We start from the raw sequence: 15,986 nt of genomic DNA, 5'->3' as shown, positions 1-15,986 counted from the left end.
GCCTCATGCCAATCCTCCATTGTCATCAATCCTCCATTGTCATTACATGTTTATTGGGACACTCACGTGCATAATGTCCGACCCCTTGGCACTTAAAACATTTAACAGTTGGCTTCTTACCTTCATTCTTGGAGTTTCTTGAATTTTCTCCTTTATTTTCTTAATTATTTTTGTCCCAAAATTTAGATTTTGTTGCTGTGCTAATGCCTTTGCTTGAGGACCCAACACCTTCCACTTTGTTGGGAGTTAGTGCCTTTGTATAACTCCTCACTTTAGTGCCACGTAGTTGCTTCTCAATTTTTAAAGCCAAAGAACTAAGCTCATCATATGTCCTTTTGCAATTCCACTACATTGGCTATATCAACATTAAGACCGCGCAAAAACCTGCTCATACGTTGTTCTTCACCTTCTTCAATATCACAAGCTAAGCTAAGATTATCAAACTTCTTAGTGTATTGCTCGACGGGCAACCCACCTTGTTGTAATGTATCAAGCTGTCTAAAAAAAGTCTTGTTTATACATTTTTTGTACCAACCGCATCCTCAACTTTTTCTTTAATTTTGCCCAAGATTGAAGCTTCTCCTTTCCTTCTTTATCCTGAGCCCTTTTCATGATCTCATACCATAAGGATGCATATCGAGACAACTTTAAGGTAGCATACTTAAACCTTCTTTGATCATCAAGGTCCTTAAAATCAAATATTCGCTCAATACGACGTTCCCACTCATAATATACTTTAGGGTCTGCACTACCATCAAATTCGGGTAAATCTGTGAGTTTAATTTCTTCCTCTCGTCGCCTATTATTTTCTTGCTCCCCATGAATATGATTAAAATTTCGACGCACCCGACCACCATTATCGTCGCTGCCGCTACGCCTAAATTCTCCTACACTAATATTAACTTGTTCCATACGTGTGTCCAACCCATCAAAACGCTCTAAAATCTTACTCACTGATGCAGTAAGTTTGTTTACATTATCTGAGAGATAATCAATTTCGTTTCCGAAATTACGAGGTTGTTCTTCGTCTCCAGGCATATCTCTCGTTGGTTTCCCTCTTGCTCAATCAAGAGAGTCGATGACGTTAGACTACGCCGCAAGAATCCTCACCAAAAACCTTGGCTCTGATACCACTTGATGCGTCTATACCCAAATGCTGAGGTGTTTTTTTTTGTTTGTCGATATTAAACTCAAATGGAGCTAACACGAACCTATGCAAGATTTTGATCAATCGAATCAAAACCAAGCTTGCTCAATCAAACGGATCGAACAAACAAACTTAATTAGTAAGTCTACAGTAATAAACTCAAGAAAACTATTATTTTACTATGAATAAAAATTACAAACTAATAGCCTTTTATAGACTAGTGTAACCGACACAAGATTCCTACTCCTAATAGGACAACTAGACTAAACACTAATTATAAACCCAATATAACTAGGACCCTATAGCTAGTAGGCAACAAACTGCCAAGGTATTACTAAGAAACCAAATAGGAATTAACTTTCTATATTTCTTAATAATTAATTAAAAGTAAGAATTAACTTTCTATATTTCTTAAATAATTAATTAAAAGTAAGCTAAAACTACTACTCTAATTTAGTCTACCTTCTCGCCAATGTCGTCCCATTGGAGTACTACCAAATTAAGTTCCGTTCCTGCTATAGCCCCAAAACGACCCTCCAAATAGGCCACGATCCAATCCAATGATAATAGAAGCCTACTTGGATGACATGTGAGAGATATTGCTTTATCGACTACTTGACCCTCTGAAACTCCTGCATCACGTTTTGCCTGAAATGACCAATATAATATGTTGCTTTATTGCCCTCTCTATAGATATGTTTGGACTTGGCGGAAGAGAAAAGACGAAGGAGCTCTCTAATATCTTCCAACAGTACCTGAATCTTCTACGAGCATTGAGCTTTACTCTGCAAAATATTAATTATAAGTAAGTTATTCCGTTCAATAAAAAATGTGGGACTGGGCAAAAGGAAGGCCATTGTGAAGGGCAGTAGCCTCGGGCAATAAGAGGCGTACTTGTACCAACATTATAAGACCGACTACATATATGATTACCCAATTGGTCTCTGATAACCACACCTGCAGCACCTGAGCCACCACGCACAGAGCCATCAAAATTTATCTTAACAACAACATGATGAGGAGGAGACCAGGAAATTTGAATGATCCGAGTATTAGCATAAGAAGAAGAAGGAGCTAACTAATTATCCATAGAATCCAACAAGAGCGCAACTTCCATTCGTGGAAGATTTTTTGGGCACGGGATAGCCATAGAAGAGAAATTCATGTTTTGAAAGACAATTGAACCTTGTATTATTCTTGTACTATACTAGTTTTAGGATTCCTTCAATAAATAAATAAATAAATACTAGTTTAGGATGTGTGTCACGCAAGGTTATTTCTAAAACTTTTTTTTTAAAAATAGTTATTCTAAAACTTCTTATTTATATTGACTAACATACTTCCTCTGTTGAGAGTGAGAAATAGCTCAGTTGGTTAAAACTTCTCTCTCGATCTCAAGGATCCTGAGATCGATTCCCATACTCTTGTGGCTCTTTAAACACACACCAAAAAAAAAAATACTCAATCTGTTTATGAAAGTGTTTTAGTTTGACTATCATTAATTTTAATTATCAATATGCATAAACCATAAAAAGCTGACATTCGATAAATATACATTGAGACGAAATCTAACGAGTACTTACATGACTATGTTTAATCTTATATATAAAGCACAAACAATGATTAAGATGTTATATATGAATAGTGTAAAAGTTAAAGCAGGACACTTCAAAAGACGGAGGGAGTACAAAAACTAAATGTTACTTAGTAATCAATTTTATATAAAATATTTTTGATTATTTAAATGTTTATTTCAATCTATAAAATTTTATTTAATTTTTATTGAAGACAATTAAAGATATTAATGGACAAAGTGATTGAAAAACTTAAAAGTCAAAGTGGTGCAACTATATCTAAACAGAGGATGTATAAAAATTGATGAGCAACTTTTCTTTTTATTTTTTAATTTAACCACAACTCTTTAAAGCTCAATTATGAATTTCAATATTGAATTTTTAGAGTTGTGATTTAAAGCTATAAAATCAACTCCTCTATGGCTCTATTTGTATTAGGGTAATATGAAGCATATAAGCATGACTTTTTTGAAATAATTTTTTATTTTAGTTGGTAAATTGGTTTGGATTATTAACCTTGCTTGGCCAAATTTTTTTGAGCAATAATTGATGCAATTAAAGTTTGGTCCAATCCAATTTACAATTCAAGCCCACTTTTCAAAGTCCAGTTCGACCCATAAATCCATGATAATCTCTTCTCGTGTGGGCTTACTCGACATTATAGGGAGTTGTCTAATTATTGAAGAGCCTAACAACATGTACAACATTTAGAATAGCCCTTTTAGGAATGAAAACTCCAAGAGTCTAACTCTTGCCCAACAATTATTGCTTTTAAAGTTGAAAGTTTCTATTCACCAAAAGCCACTAAATTTGTTTTGGAAAGCTACTTCTAACTTAAGATTATATGTGATGGTTTATATTAGAAAATAAAAGTTTATTTTCTTGATTGCTAAACAAAATTAATTTATTAAGTAGTAAAATTATAAATATATTAACAACTTTTGAATAGATATGCGCATCATAACTATTAATTTATTCATGAATATATCATGCTAATTTAGCATTTTTGTTAATTTATTAACAGATTCCTCGAATCATTTTACTCATATTTAATTTTGTTTTTTGATAAGGAAATATATTAGTGTGTTAGGCCCTGTTCTCTTCACCTTAAAAAAATAATATTAAGTAAAAATAATTTCAGTTTAGTAAAAATAAGTTCAGTTTAGTAAAATTAATTTTAGTTCAGTAAAAATAATTTCAGTTCAGTAAAATTCAGTTTTCTCAAAGAAGAATTATAATGGAAAATCAGTAAAAATAATTTCAGTTCAGCAAAAATAATTTCAGTTCAGTAAAATTAATTTAAGTTCAGTAAATATAATTTGTTTCAGTAAAAATAATTCCACTTCAGCAAAAATAAGGTGAAGAGAACGGGGCCTTAGTTTTATAATACTACATACTACCTCTAAATTGTATTATAAACAACTTTGGAGTATTATTTGTGACATATAAAAAATTCCAAAGTTGTATATAATATGATCCGGAGGTATTATTACTTATGGTTAAAAAAAGAATATTCAAGATATTCTAGATCCATGGCACAAAATTGAGACTATTGACTGAAAATGAAAAAAAAAGTCTAACATTCCAAAAAGAAATTGAGTGGTTTGATCAAATTATATAAATAAATAAAGAAATGAATAAAATAGAATGAACAACTTTAGTACACTTTACTTTGGGCGTGGCCCAGGATGGTAAGCATGGAAAGGGCGGTTTGGTCGGTCCAAATAGGCCGGCATTTTTGAGACTCATAAAACGAATCTTCATGCCTTGGCCCCACCTTTTATTGTCAATACTCCATTTTTTATTTTCTTTTTGGCTGACGGCTCCTATATTTTTCCCCTTCTCATGTACACCAATTTTTTAGAAAATGTTCTTTCTTTTCCGTACTATACTTGTATAATAATACGAAATAGTATGTCTTCTGTTTTTTTTAAGTGTGTCATTTTTTATCGGCATATGCGGTCAATGTGAGTTTTGATCATATTTTTAATTATCATTAAGCATAAATAATATAAAGTTGACATTTAAAATTTATACTTGTATATTGAGAGTTTGAGACGATTCTAACAAAAGTCTTTACTATTATGTTGAATCTTATGTATAAAATTCAAATACAGGTCAAAGATGTACTCCCTCCGTTTTTAAATACTTGCTCCACTTTTTATTTTTGGCCGTTTTTAGATACTTACTACATTTCCTTATTTGGAAAACTTTAACAATATTTAATTAGTCTCTCTTACATAGTGGACCTACCATAAACTATATTTTATTAATTTAATATTCTCTCTCATCCAATTCTCTCCACTACTTTTGCTTTTTACATTTTTTTACTCTTCCACCTACCCCACTACCTCCATATTTTATTACATTCTCCAATTTCTCCTAAAACTCCGCGCATAAAGAAATAAAGCAAGTATTTAAAAACGGAGGGAGTACATAAATAGTGTAAAAGTTAAACCGAAATATTTGTAAATAAACAAAGAGAGTACTTGGTTATAAGCTTGAAATTGTTTTACAATAGCTAACCCGATGACCCAACACATAATGAATTCGAAGTTGTTGAGAGAAACTCAAACCCAGACAATCAAATTTGACCGGATCTACTAATTTTTCACCATAGTTATCATAGGAGTTGGGTTGGGTTAGATTTGATTTGGGCCAACAAAGCGGGTTGAAATGAATAGTCAAGTTAAGTTTGTTTGGACTTTTATCCTTTTAAGTTTAATCGGTACTTGTAAAAACATCTCAAATGCTAAATTTTAAGGACTAGCTAGTAATTTCCGTAAATATTCAAACAACTAGCTAACCATTGGAGTAAAAATTGGAAATCATGCATTTTCAAGAAATTATGTTGAAAACCTAAATTTATCTTTTTATGCAACCCAATCAAATAAAATTGATAGATTATGTAAAATTGTAAATCGGGTCTACTCGAAGTTTGTATTTCTTCATGAAGAAAAATCAATATTCACATGAGAACACCACTCCCCTTTTCTAAGTTGAAAAATACTTTCAAACAAAATTGGAAAAGAAAATGATGTGTTTTGAGAAAGGTAGCATTAACTAGTCCTATATTATATATGATCCACCTAACATCTAAGCATAGTATTTTATTTCTTTTTTGTGTTAACACACCTACTACCTAAATTCCTACCCCTCATAGAGTATTAAAAATGTTCTTAATAAAGTTAATCCCATCATGTGATATTTTCTTTTATACCATCTCATAAAATGATCCAAATATTAACATCTATCCTTACTTATATTAAAAATATATCCGACAATGAAATGTTTATTTGAACTACAACCTTAATATGGAGTAAGGTCCTATTTCCTTCACCTTAAAAAAAATAATATTAAGTAAAAATAATTTCAGTTCAGTAAAAATAAGTTCAGTAAATTAATTTCAGTTCAGTTAAAATAAGTTCAGTTCAGTAAAAATAGTTTCAGTTTTCTTAAAGAAGAATTATAATAGAAAATCAGTAAAAATAATTTCAGTTCAGCTTCAGTAAAAATAATTTAAGTTCAGCAAATATAATTTTGTTTCAGTACAAATAATTTCAGTTCAGTAAAAATAAGGTGAAGAGAACGGGGCCTAACATAATACCTATCCATTAATCTATGTTATATTAAACGATTGTATTTCAAAACCAAAACTAAAGAATGACAATTGAAACGGAAAATGAATTGGAGAATAATTATTATACAATAAAAGTGAGATGATATTATGATAGGGTGAAGGGGAGGAGATGTAATAACAGAAATTATACTCCATAATAAATGTAAGAGATTTGTGATATAAGCAATATAGAAAAATATATTTGTGTAATATATTTTCCATATATAGAGTTAAAAAAAAAAATCTTTAGAATAAGTTTTAGTTCACTTCAATTTAGTTCCAATCAGTTTACTTTCTAATTTCCTTCTCTCATAAACAATTAATTTCAACTCACTTCAGTTTCTAATTTCCTTCTCTCATAAACAATTAATTTAAGATCATTTCAATTCAGCCCTAATCAATTCAGTTCAGTTTACTTCATTTCAATTAAGTTCAATTATTTTTAATAAACCGAAATAAATTATGAGATGTTATCATATTAGGATTTTTTTTGAGTATCTCTTGTATAAATTGTTAATGATCAATTCAAATAAAAACACATTTGTCCATCCCTATAATTAGGCTACCCTCTCTTAGAATCCACCTGAGCGAGCGACTTACACTTTAAAACCTCATTCTTTTAGCTGTCAATCATGCTCTCGTATGTATAATCTAACGATCGACAAAATAAATAAAAAATAACATCAACAATAAATCGGTGGGAGGAAACGCTAAGAAAAGGAGAAAAAAAGACAGCTAAGAAAACGGCAGGCGTATATGCACATATCAGCAAAAAGTGGGTCCCAATCCCATTCTCTGAAGTCCCCACTTTCCACTCTGTTTTGCTCTTATATTTGACCTTCTTTCCTTTCTCTCTCCTCAATCTCTCTCTCTTCCTCTCTCCTCTTTATCAAATTTCATCACCATTTCTGATTCCCAATATTATTCCCACTCGTTTTTCTCAGGCAAGAATTCTCCCCTCTTTCATTTTAAGAATTATGACTCTGTTTATTACTATTTGTTCATTTCTCTCTCCGTCTCTAAAAGTTGTTCGGGTTTTTGTTATCAAACAACAGGAATAACTTTTAAAGACGGAGGGAATACAAAAAAGTACTACTGTTGTTATATCATGATCATGTTTTAATTTTTTTTTTAATCTGTCTGTTTACTGTGAAATCATGATCATGTGCTTATTTATTTTAATCTGTCTGCTTAACACTTGTAATTTATCGATTAGTACATTATGAAACAGTTTTTAGTTTTTTTTTAGAATCTCTGAATTTTTGAAAATTTCGTGATTAACTATTAACATTGATTATCTTAAATTAGCTCATAATTATCAAAAATGCTAAAAAATTTGAAAATAGTTGAGTTTAATTAGGTGGTAAAAGAAAAAAAAAAAGGTTATTATTTTGGAATGCTTTTTATAAAGATTGAAATATGAATTTATAATGTTTAAAGCAAATTATGTGTTTGATTATGATGGTAAAAAGAGTAGAAAAACAAATATTATTGTATAAAAAAGAAAGATCACGCGTTTTAAAGATATTGATGATTAAGATTTATGAATTACTCGTATGTCGAGAGATTGGACCCTCCTACCAAACCAATCGTTTTCTTTTTCCTATTTTGTACGGTTCTGTTCTTTTTATGTTTTTATGTAATTATGTATGTATCACTGTTCCGATATCTGTCTTAATTTAATTGTCGCGTTTGACAGTACTAGTAATGTGATAACTAAGTTCGAACGAATGGAAGTAATTAAGGTTCTGTTGGTGGTAAGGGGTTAGAATGTTAGATAGTTGGTACTTTAGTACTTCTGATGTTACGTTAGAGTACCTTGTTTTGAAATCGATCGTTGTAGGTGTCACGTAATTTTTAGTCCACAAATAAAGTCGGGATTTTATTATGGAGTACTCCGTATTATATTTTATAAGGATTAGTCGATTTTGGAAATTAAACAACCTCTATTATACACTCTAGTAGTCAAGTGTACCTAATTGATTTCATAGAACATGTGCAATTTTCTCTTGTTACGTTAATCTTACTATGTATAATCATTTAATTTTGGTGAATGTATGTATATATGTGATTTTATCTACATATGCATATGTATTTTATTGTACTTTTACCTATAATAATATGCAGCATTCGTAGATGTTTAACTATTATGTACAAATATATGAGTTGATAATTTAATTAATTCATTCACAATATATACAAGTAATTATAATAATTTTTTTAATTAATATTGATTAAAGCAACGTCCTTCTTCTTGGATTATTTTTTAGGGATTAAAACATTTTATTATGATAGGGTATATGGTTAAAAAACACTATCTAATAATTGTATATATTTATTAATACGTGATAGAAATTTAAAACCAATCGTTCAACGAATATCATTAGTAGCTTATTTGGCTTATGCATTGGTCCTTTGTCACGGTCTAACAATACAAAACTACTTGTTAATGTTGATACCAGGTACAATCATATCTAACCATCTAGACGGACCACTTGACCTTTAAAGCCAAGTGTATAGTGGTATGGTAGCTAACATAAGAAGTTCTATGTTAAGTACTAGTGTTGCTAACATAAAGTGTGTTTGTTTTTTTTGAGTTATTTTAAAGAAGGTTTAGTTCTGCTCTTGTTGCCTTGTGTTTAATTTTTATCCAGCTTCTTAGTAGCTGGTGTAACTCAGTTGGGAGGTTGTTCTATCAATGTGTATGTTTTTCCCCTGTGCTTTATGATTTAGACCTTCGATTTTGGCTTTTTCTCTTACATGTACAAAGTATAAGTTAGAATAAGGGTCATTGTCATGTATAGATTACTTTTGTTCCTAGAGTTTACTGACCATCGGTGGTCACAACTAACAAGCAGTTTCGTTTTTTAGATTTAAACTGCCTTACCTTGTCTATCTACTGCTTTTGGTGGTCGCTATTTTTGTGTTTTTCACATTGTAAAATACAAATAGATTTAGATTCTGCTTGTTTTCAATAGTCTTGTTTTAACTTAATAGCAGGGGAGAAGTTGAACATTAACTCATAGGTAAGACGAATCTGTTGAATTTCGGCCTAAGATTTAGGAATTAACCATGGTAGGTAATGTAGATATATTAAATGAGAAACTATGATATTGAGATTTAGATCTAATACAATAAAGACAGATATAGATTCAGCATTACTCGCTGCTATTTTTTAAATACTGGTACTTTCAAATAAGACACTCTTGAGTTGCCCTTCTTACTTACCTGTCTCCTATGTCTTTTGTGCATTCACCAAACAAGAGTACGCAATACATAATAGTTTAAGCGTAAAATTATTCTCATTATCAGACAAACTCTGTTAAGCTTTCTGATGGACAGCAAGAAAGCTTTAAAAAATTGTAGGCCTACTTTAGAGATTTATGTATGTGCATTGTACATATTTGATTGCCTAGATTAAAGTATAATGTCCGTATTATTGTTTCAAATCGATTGTGAATCTGCTAATTGGTTTTTTGTTGCAAAATGCACGTTGATCAGTTGATGCTTAAAACAGCCGTCTCATGTTGCACACATGTGATATGTTTGGATAATTAATCATTGCTTTGAATTTAAGAGATGTGTCTGAATCAATGTTGCTCCCGTGGTGTTCACGAAATCACTGAATTCTAACACAATAAGGAAAATAATCTCTTTTTAGTAATGTCATCATAAAATGGACAGTTATATTGCAATCCATTGATAGTTTATATCATATTATACGGAATAAGATTACATTAAAGTAATGCTAGTCCTAGAGAAACTTTTTTGAAGTGCTGGTACTATTGACCAAAACCTGTCTACAAGAAGGATATGTAGGAAGTATAACAATACTGTAAGCTTGCTGCAGAAATCAAATTTTCTTCATATGTGCAAATTAGATTTAATTTTTTTTTCCGCATATAATAGTGAGTGCACTATGAAATTTAGTTGGATATATTCATATATGGTATTTAAATTATTAGAGCATGTAGCCTTAAATCTGTTGCCCAAGGGCTCTGTTCAACCAATCTGTCTTTGTGCATATTTTAGTACCATGATAAGAAAAAAGATACCTCATGAAAGCTACTTTTTTGATGTTCAAAAGGTGAAAAAATGCAATTTACAACAACTTTTTCCTTTTTTTTTTTTTTTTTTTTTTTTTTGTTTGTTAGATTTTTGTAGCCTCTTCTTTACATGTAGTGCAAGTGTTTGGGTTGACCTGTATGCAATAAGGTAGAAGTAGTCGACTTGTGGTTTTAAGCTTGTGCATTTGTTTACCTCAGGTTAGAGGTCAAGTATTGTGATTATCAATGGAAGAAGAAACTCAAACGAATGTAGAGGTGCCAGTGGTGGAAGTCAAGGAGAAGCTTGCTAGTGTTACGGAGCCAATTCAGGTAGATTTGTGTTAAATACAGCTTAAGTATCTGCAATATCATTATTTATTTATTATTATTTTTTTTAGGAAAATTTTGGGTTTTTTTTATCTTGTATATCTAATACTTGAATTTTTTATTTGCTACAGGAAAATGGGAATAAAGAAGAAAAAGAAAGCTCTTTGGATGATGGAGAGTTCATTAAGGTCGAGAGAGAACCTGTGGAAGTGAAAGATAGTTCTCGGGATGTTGAAGTAAATGTGGAAGAAAGCAAATCATCTGTTAGTGAATCTAGCAGAGAAGTCCTTGAAGCACAGGAGAAGATAACCGAGCTTGAGACTGAATTAAAAAGGGTGGCTGCTGCATTAAAGGATTCTGAGTCACAGAATAAAAATTTAAAAAATGAGGCCTTAACGACTGAAGAAAAGCTGCAAGAAAGTGGGAAGAAGTATGAAACTCTTGAACTGAATCACAAGAAATTGCAAGAGGAGATGGTAGAGGCCGAAAATAACTTCAATGAAAAGCTGAAGTCTTTGCAAGATGCTTTGGAAGATCATGAAACTAAGCACAAGGAGTTTTCTGGCATTAAAGAATCATTTGAAAGTCTTAATCTTGAGTCCGAGAACTCAAAGAAGAAAATCGAGGAGTTGGAGCAAGAATTACAATCTCGTGCAGCAGAATTGGAAGATGTAGTAAAATCTTCTCACTCCAAAATTGAGGATGCTGAGAAAAAGATGGGTGACCTTGAATCACTGCTGGAAGAAAAAAAGCAGAAAATTGAAGAGCTTGAAGTGAATATAAGTTCACTGGAGTCAAAATGTGGGGATGCTGAAGCTGAATCAAAAAAATATTCAGGCATGGTATCTGAACTCACTGGAGAAATCGAGAAGTTCCGATCTTTGATGTTGAACCTTGAGAGTGCACTTCAAACAGCAAGTGAAAAGGAAGCAGGGCTGATGGAATCTTTGAATGTAATGAAAGAGGAGAAACAAAGTTCAGAAGAAGCATTGGAAAATTCCACTAAAAAGCTTCGGGAAGCTGAAAATTTGCTTGAATCATTGCGTGGTGAATTGTCTCTTACACAGGAGAAACTAGAAAACATTGAAAATGATCTAAAGGGTTCTGGACTAAGGGAGGGTGAAATTATGGACAAGCTGAAAGCTGCTGAGAATCAATTGGAGGAGCAAGGGAGAGCGATGGAGGAAGCAACTGCGAGTAAAATGCACTTTGAATCTTTACACGAGGCATCTACTAGGGACTTTGAGGTAAAAATGCAAGAGACAATGGCAAATATCAGCGAAAAGGAGTCTGAGGCTAAATCATTGTCTGAGAAACTTAAAATTCTTGAAGATAAGGTGCAAAGTTATGAAGAACAGGTTGGTGAAGCAGCTCTGAAGGCTGCATCTCTAACAGAAGAATTGCATCAGAGTGCTGCTAAGGTAGCTTCCTTAGAAGGCTCTAATGAAGAGCTTAAAAAGATGATTGAGGAAACTGAGGGTATAGTGGCACAATCTCTTTCAGAGAAGGAACTTTTGGTGGAAACAAACTCGCAGCTGAAGAACAAGGTTGATGAGCTTCAGGAATTGCTTAATTCGGCTGATGCAGAAAAAGAAGCCACTTCTCTTCAACTTGCCTCTCACATGAATACCATCACTGAGTTAACTGAGCAACACTCAAGATCTTTTGAGGAGCACTCTGCTGCTGAAGCTCGTCATTCACAGGCTGAGGAACAGTTGAAGGAAACAAGTGGTAGACTTGCTGAGAAAGAAAAGGAAGTCGAGGAGTTGGGTGCAAGGTTGAGTGCCCTTGAAAGCCAAGTGAAAGCATATGAGGAGGAGGCTCGTGAAGCATCTGGGATAGCCGAGTCTAGAAAGGCAGAAATTGAACAGTTAAAAGAGACTGTTGCTACATTAGCTGTTAAAGAGGCCGAAATCAAAGAACTCAGTGAAAAACTTGTAGCTCTTGAAGGCCAAGTTAAAAAGTACGAAGAGGAGGCTCATGAAGCAGAGGGAACTGCTGAATCAAACAAAGTTGAAATTAGAGAGATGGCTGAAAAATTATCTCAGAAAGAGCTTGAAGTTACAGAATTGAAGGAGAAACTTGCTTCCCTTGAAGGCCAAGTAAAGGTTTATGAAGAAGAGGCCGGTCAAGTATCTGGGATCGCTGAATCTAGAAAAGTTCTAATTGAAGACCTGGTTGAAAAATTAAGTCAGAAGGAGATTGAAGTGAAGGAGTTGAATGAAAAGCTTACTTCACTTGAAGAGCAGCTGACAGTACATAAAGAAACAGCTCTTGAAGCTTCTGGGATAGCTGAATCAAGAAAATCTGAAATTGAACAGTTGCAAGGTTCAGTTGAGGAATTGGCCCAAAAAGAGTTGGAGATCAAGGATTTGAACGAAAAGATAAGCTCTCTTGAAGACCAGCTGAAGAAACACCAGGAAGAGGCTTTAGAGGTTTCAGGAATTGTTGAGTCTAGGAAAGTTGAACTCGAAGGCTTGACTGAAAAATTAGGCCAAAAGGAAATGGAAGTAAAGGAATTGAATGAAAAGGTTATTTCTCTTGAAGGGCAAGTAACAGTACACCAGGATTCAGCTCGTGAAGCCTCTGGTATCGCTGAATCAAGAAAAGCTGAGATTGAACAGCTGCAGGTTACAGTTGAGATGTTAGCTCAAAGGGAGTTGGAGATCAAGGAGTTAAATGAAAAGTTAAGTTCCCTCGAAGACGAGTTGAAGAAGTACCAGGAAGAGGCCCTTGAGGTGTCAGGGATCGCTGAATCTCGAAAACTGGAAGTTGAAGCTATGCTTTTGAAATTACAGGAGCAGGAAAAATTGGCTGATGAACGGCAGGTGCAGTTGGGGCAAGTTGAGACACGTAATGAGGCCTTGGCTGAGGCCAATATGAAACTCACTCAGGATCTGGCTTTGGCTGAGACTGAACAAAGTGATCTCCAAGCTAAATTATCCCATGCTCTTGATGAGAAGGAAGATATTGCTGCAAAATGTTTCTTATCAAAGAAGGCGAATGAGGAGTTACGCCAGGAGCTAACTTCTGAAAAGGAACGGCTTCAGTCTGAGGTTTGTACCTTAAAAAACTTCATGTTATGTTTTATTTTCTAGTTCTTTTATTCAACATTATGTAATAATAAATTACCTCCTACAGATATCTGCAATTTTAAAGGAGAGCAGCCAGCTTCATGAAACCATTAAAGAACAGCAAGCTATTGTGGTCCAACTAGAAGAGCAGCTGAAAGAAAATAGAGGAAAAGAAGATGCTTCAAAGGCTGAGATTGACAATCTTAAGGTTGAATTAACTGAGAAATCTGCCCTGCAAGCAAGGTTGAAGGAACTTGAAGAGCAATATCAGGCAACCGAGGCTCAATTGAAAGAAGAGGTTGGTGTTAAATGAATTTTGAACCTGAATTAAATCTAATTTGTTTGTTTTGAAATATATAAAGAAACTCTTTTTTTTTTTTTTTTTTTTTTTTTTTTTTTGCAGGTTAAAAATCTCCAAACATCTGCTACCACGAGAGAGGTTGATTTGACTTCTCAGTTGGAAGATCATGTGCAAAAACTCCAAGATCGAGATATATTGAATGAAAAGGTTTTGAAACTAAACGAAGAGCTGCAGCTTGCAGAGGCCAACTTAACTAAGCTGGTTAGTTATCAATCTCCTTCATTCCCTCTTATTATGATCCTGTTATGACAACCATTTCAGACTTAAATATCATAAATTTGGCTTATATATGCTTATCTACTTTGCTGGTCAAACAGAAAGAGGAAAGTTCAGCAAAGGTCTCTGAATTGGAAGCTGCCAAGAATCGTACGTCTGAAGAGCTTGATGCCAAAAACAAAGAAATCATGCTTCTTGGAAAGAAAATTGAGGAAGTCGAGCAAAAACTCCAGAAGGTTGTAGAAGCATCTAAACCAAAGGTCAGTCTTTTTTCCCCTACTTTTTGAAGCTTTAAATACAAGCCCCCCCCCCCCCCCCCCCCCCCCCCCCCCTTTCCCCTTTCCCCTAAAAGTATCTTATGGAAAGGGTTGAGATTATGCTTGCATTCATTATTAAGATAATTTTACCAACTTGATTGATGTTGTAATAGTAAACTTTGTTCGGTGATAATCATAATTAGAAATGCTGATTACCATCAACGTATCAAGGTCATCCTTGAGGGGACGACTCTGGTAAAAAGAGCCTGATGGTCATATCAGGTCACCTGGGTCATACCCTTCTGGGGTGTGTACGTTGTACCCTTCGTACTTTTCACACACATTGGCCTCGTCATCTTACCTTTTACCCAAAAGAAGCTACTGCAAGCCTTTTTTTTGTCTTTGCAATAAGAAATCAAAGCTAGCATTAGTCAGTTAATACTCTATTTTGCCTTGACTGTAATTTATGAAGATTGCAGTAAATGAGTACAAAGTAGCATATGTTGAGTGATCTGCCTTTATTATTTACAGGTTGACGAAAGCAATGCTGATACCAAAGGAGAGGGCGAAACAGAAGTGAGGTCCAGAGATATCGGGTCAATGATTTCTAGCCCAACAAAGCGTAAGAGCAAGAAATCAGAAAAATTGTCTGCACAAACCTCACCATCATCCTCAGTGGTTAAGACTCCAACAGCCGAAGCTTCTTCCAGCATGAACATCAAGTTTATCCTGGGAGTTGCATTGGTGTCCATAGTTCTTGGTGTGATCCTAGGGAAAAGATATTAACTTTAGCCTTATTATTATCTGATTGAATTCTGGCTTTATTTATTCAAGCTTGGTAAATTTATATTATTTTGCAGTAAGTTGTTTATATAACTCAAGTCTTCAAATTGGTGGCTGTTAAGTTTTAGTTTAATGTCCACCAAGAAGCAGTTTTTGGTTATGTAATTATTACTTGGTTATTTAATGGTGGTGATTTTCTTTTTATGTATTATTTTGGGTTGTAAAATTGTGAATTTTGGGAGTTGGGAGTGATTATCACTAATTTTCATTATTGCTTACAGATGTTTATACCTTTTAAAATTTGTTTTTGTTGTCCGCACGATTCAATAATCAAATAATAGCATTGTATAATGAAGCCACTGAAGGTCTGAAGCGACACTAGATTCAGTAAGGCAATTATCTCCTCAACACTCTGCTCTTACAAGACTACTGACTAGATGTGATGTAGCAGGATTTGTTTGTCATCCAAAATCTTATTGCATTATTTTTTATTTTTCGGAAATCCATTTAAAATACTTCTTGAAAGACTTTGGCATGAAAAAAGAAAATATCGACATGAATTAAGTTCAGTTCATAATAAGC

At 33.4% G+C, this 15,986-nt stretch overlaps 1 protein-coding gene across 1 annotated transcript; it reads left to right on the top strand.

The window, feature by feature from the left end:
• Nucleotides 1–10,589: 10,589 nt before the first annotated feature.
• On the top strand, nt 10,590–15,606 carry LOC145591465 (uncharacterized). The gene is made up of 6 exons (XM_081647927.1): nt 10,590–10,716; nt 10,845–13,769; nt 13,855–14,085; nt 14,191–14,349; nt 14,466–14,624; nt 15,153–15,606. Exons 1-6 carry the CDS (start codon nt 10,633–10,635, stop codon nt 15,405–15,407), a joined length of 3,813 nt encoding a protein of 1,270 aa, XP_081504053.1. The 5' UTR covers nt 10,590–10,632; the 3' UTR covers nt 15,408–15,606.
• Nucleotides 15,607–15,986: the final 380 nt, after the last annotated feature.

Source organism: Chenopodium album, chromosome 18, assembly GCF_948465745.1.
Source record: "Chenopodium album chromosome 18, dcCheAlbu1.1, whole genome shotgun sequence".
Lineage (NCBI taxonomy): Eukaryota > Viridiplantae > Streptophyta > Magnoliopsida > Caryophyllales > Amaranthaceae > Chenopodium > Chenopodium album.
This window is presented reverse-complemented; position numbering and strand designations above follow the sequence as displayed.

Coding starts and splice junctions, on each gene's coding strand:
- LOC145591465 (XM_081647927.1), top strand. CDS start 10,633: ATGGAAGAAGAAACTCAAACGAATGTAGAGGTGCCAGTGGTGGAAGTC. Junction 10,717..10,844: donor GTGTTACGGAGCCAATTCAG/GTAGATTTGTGT, acceptor TATTTGCTACAG/GAAAATGGGAATAAAGAAGA. Junction 14,625..15,152: donor TAGAAGCATCTAAACCAAAG/GTCAGTCTTTTT, acceptor TATTATTTACAG/GTTGACGAAAGCAATGCTGA.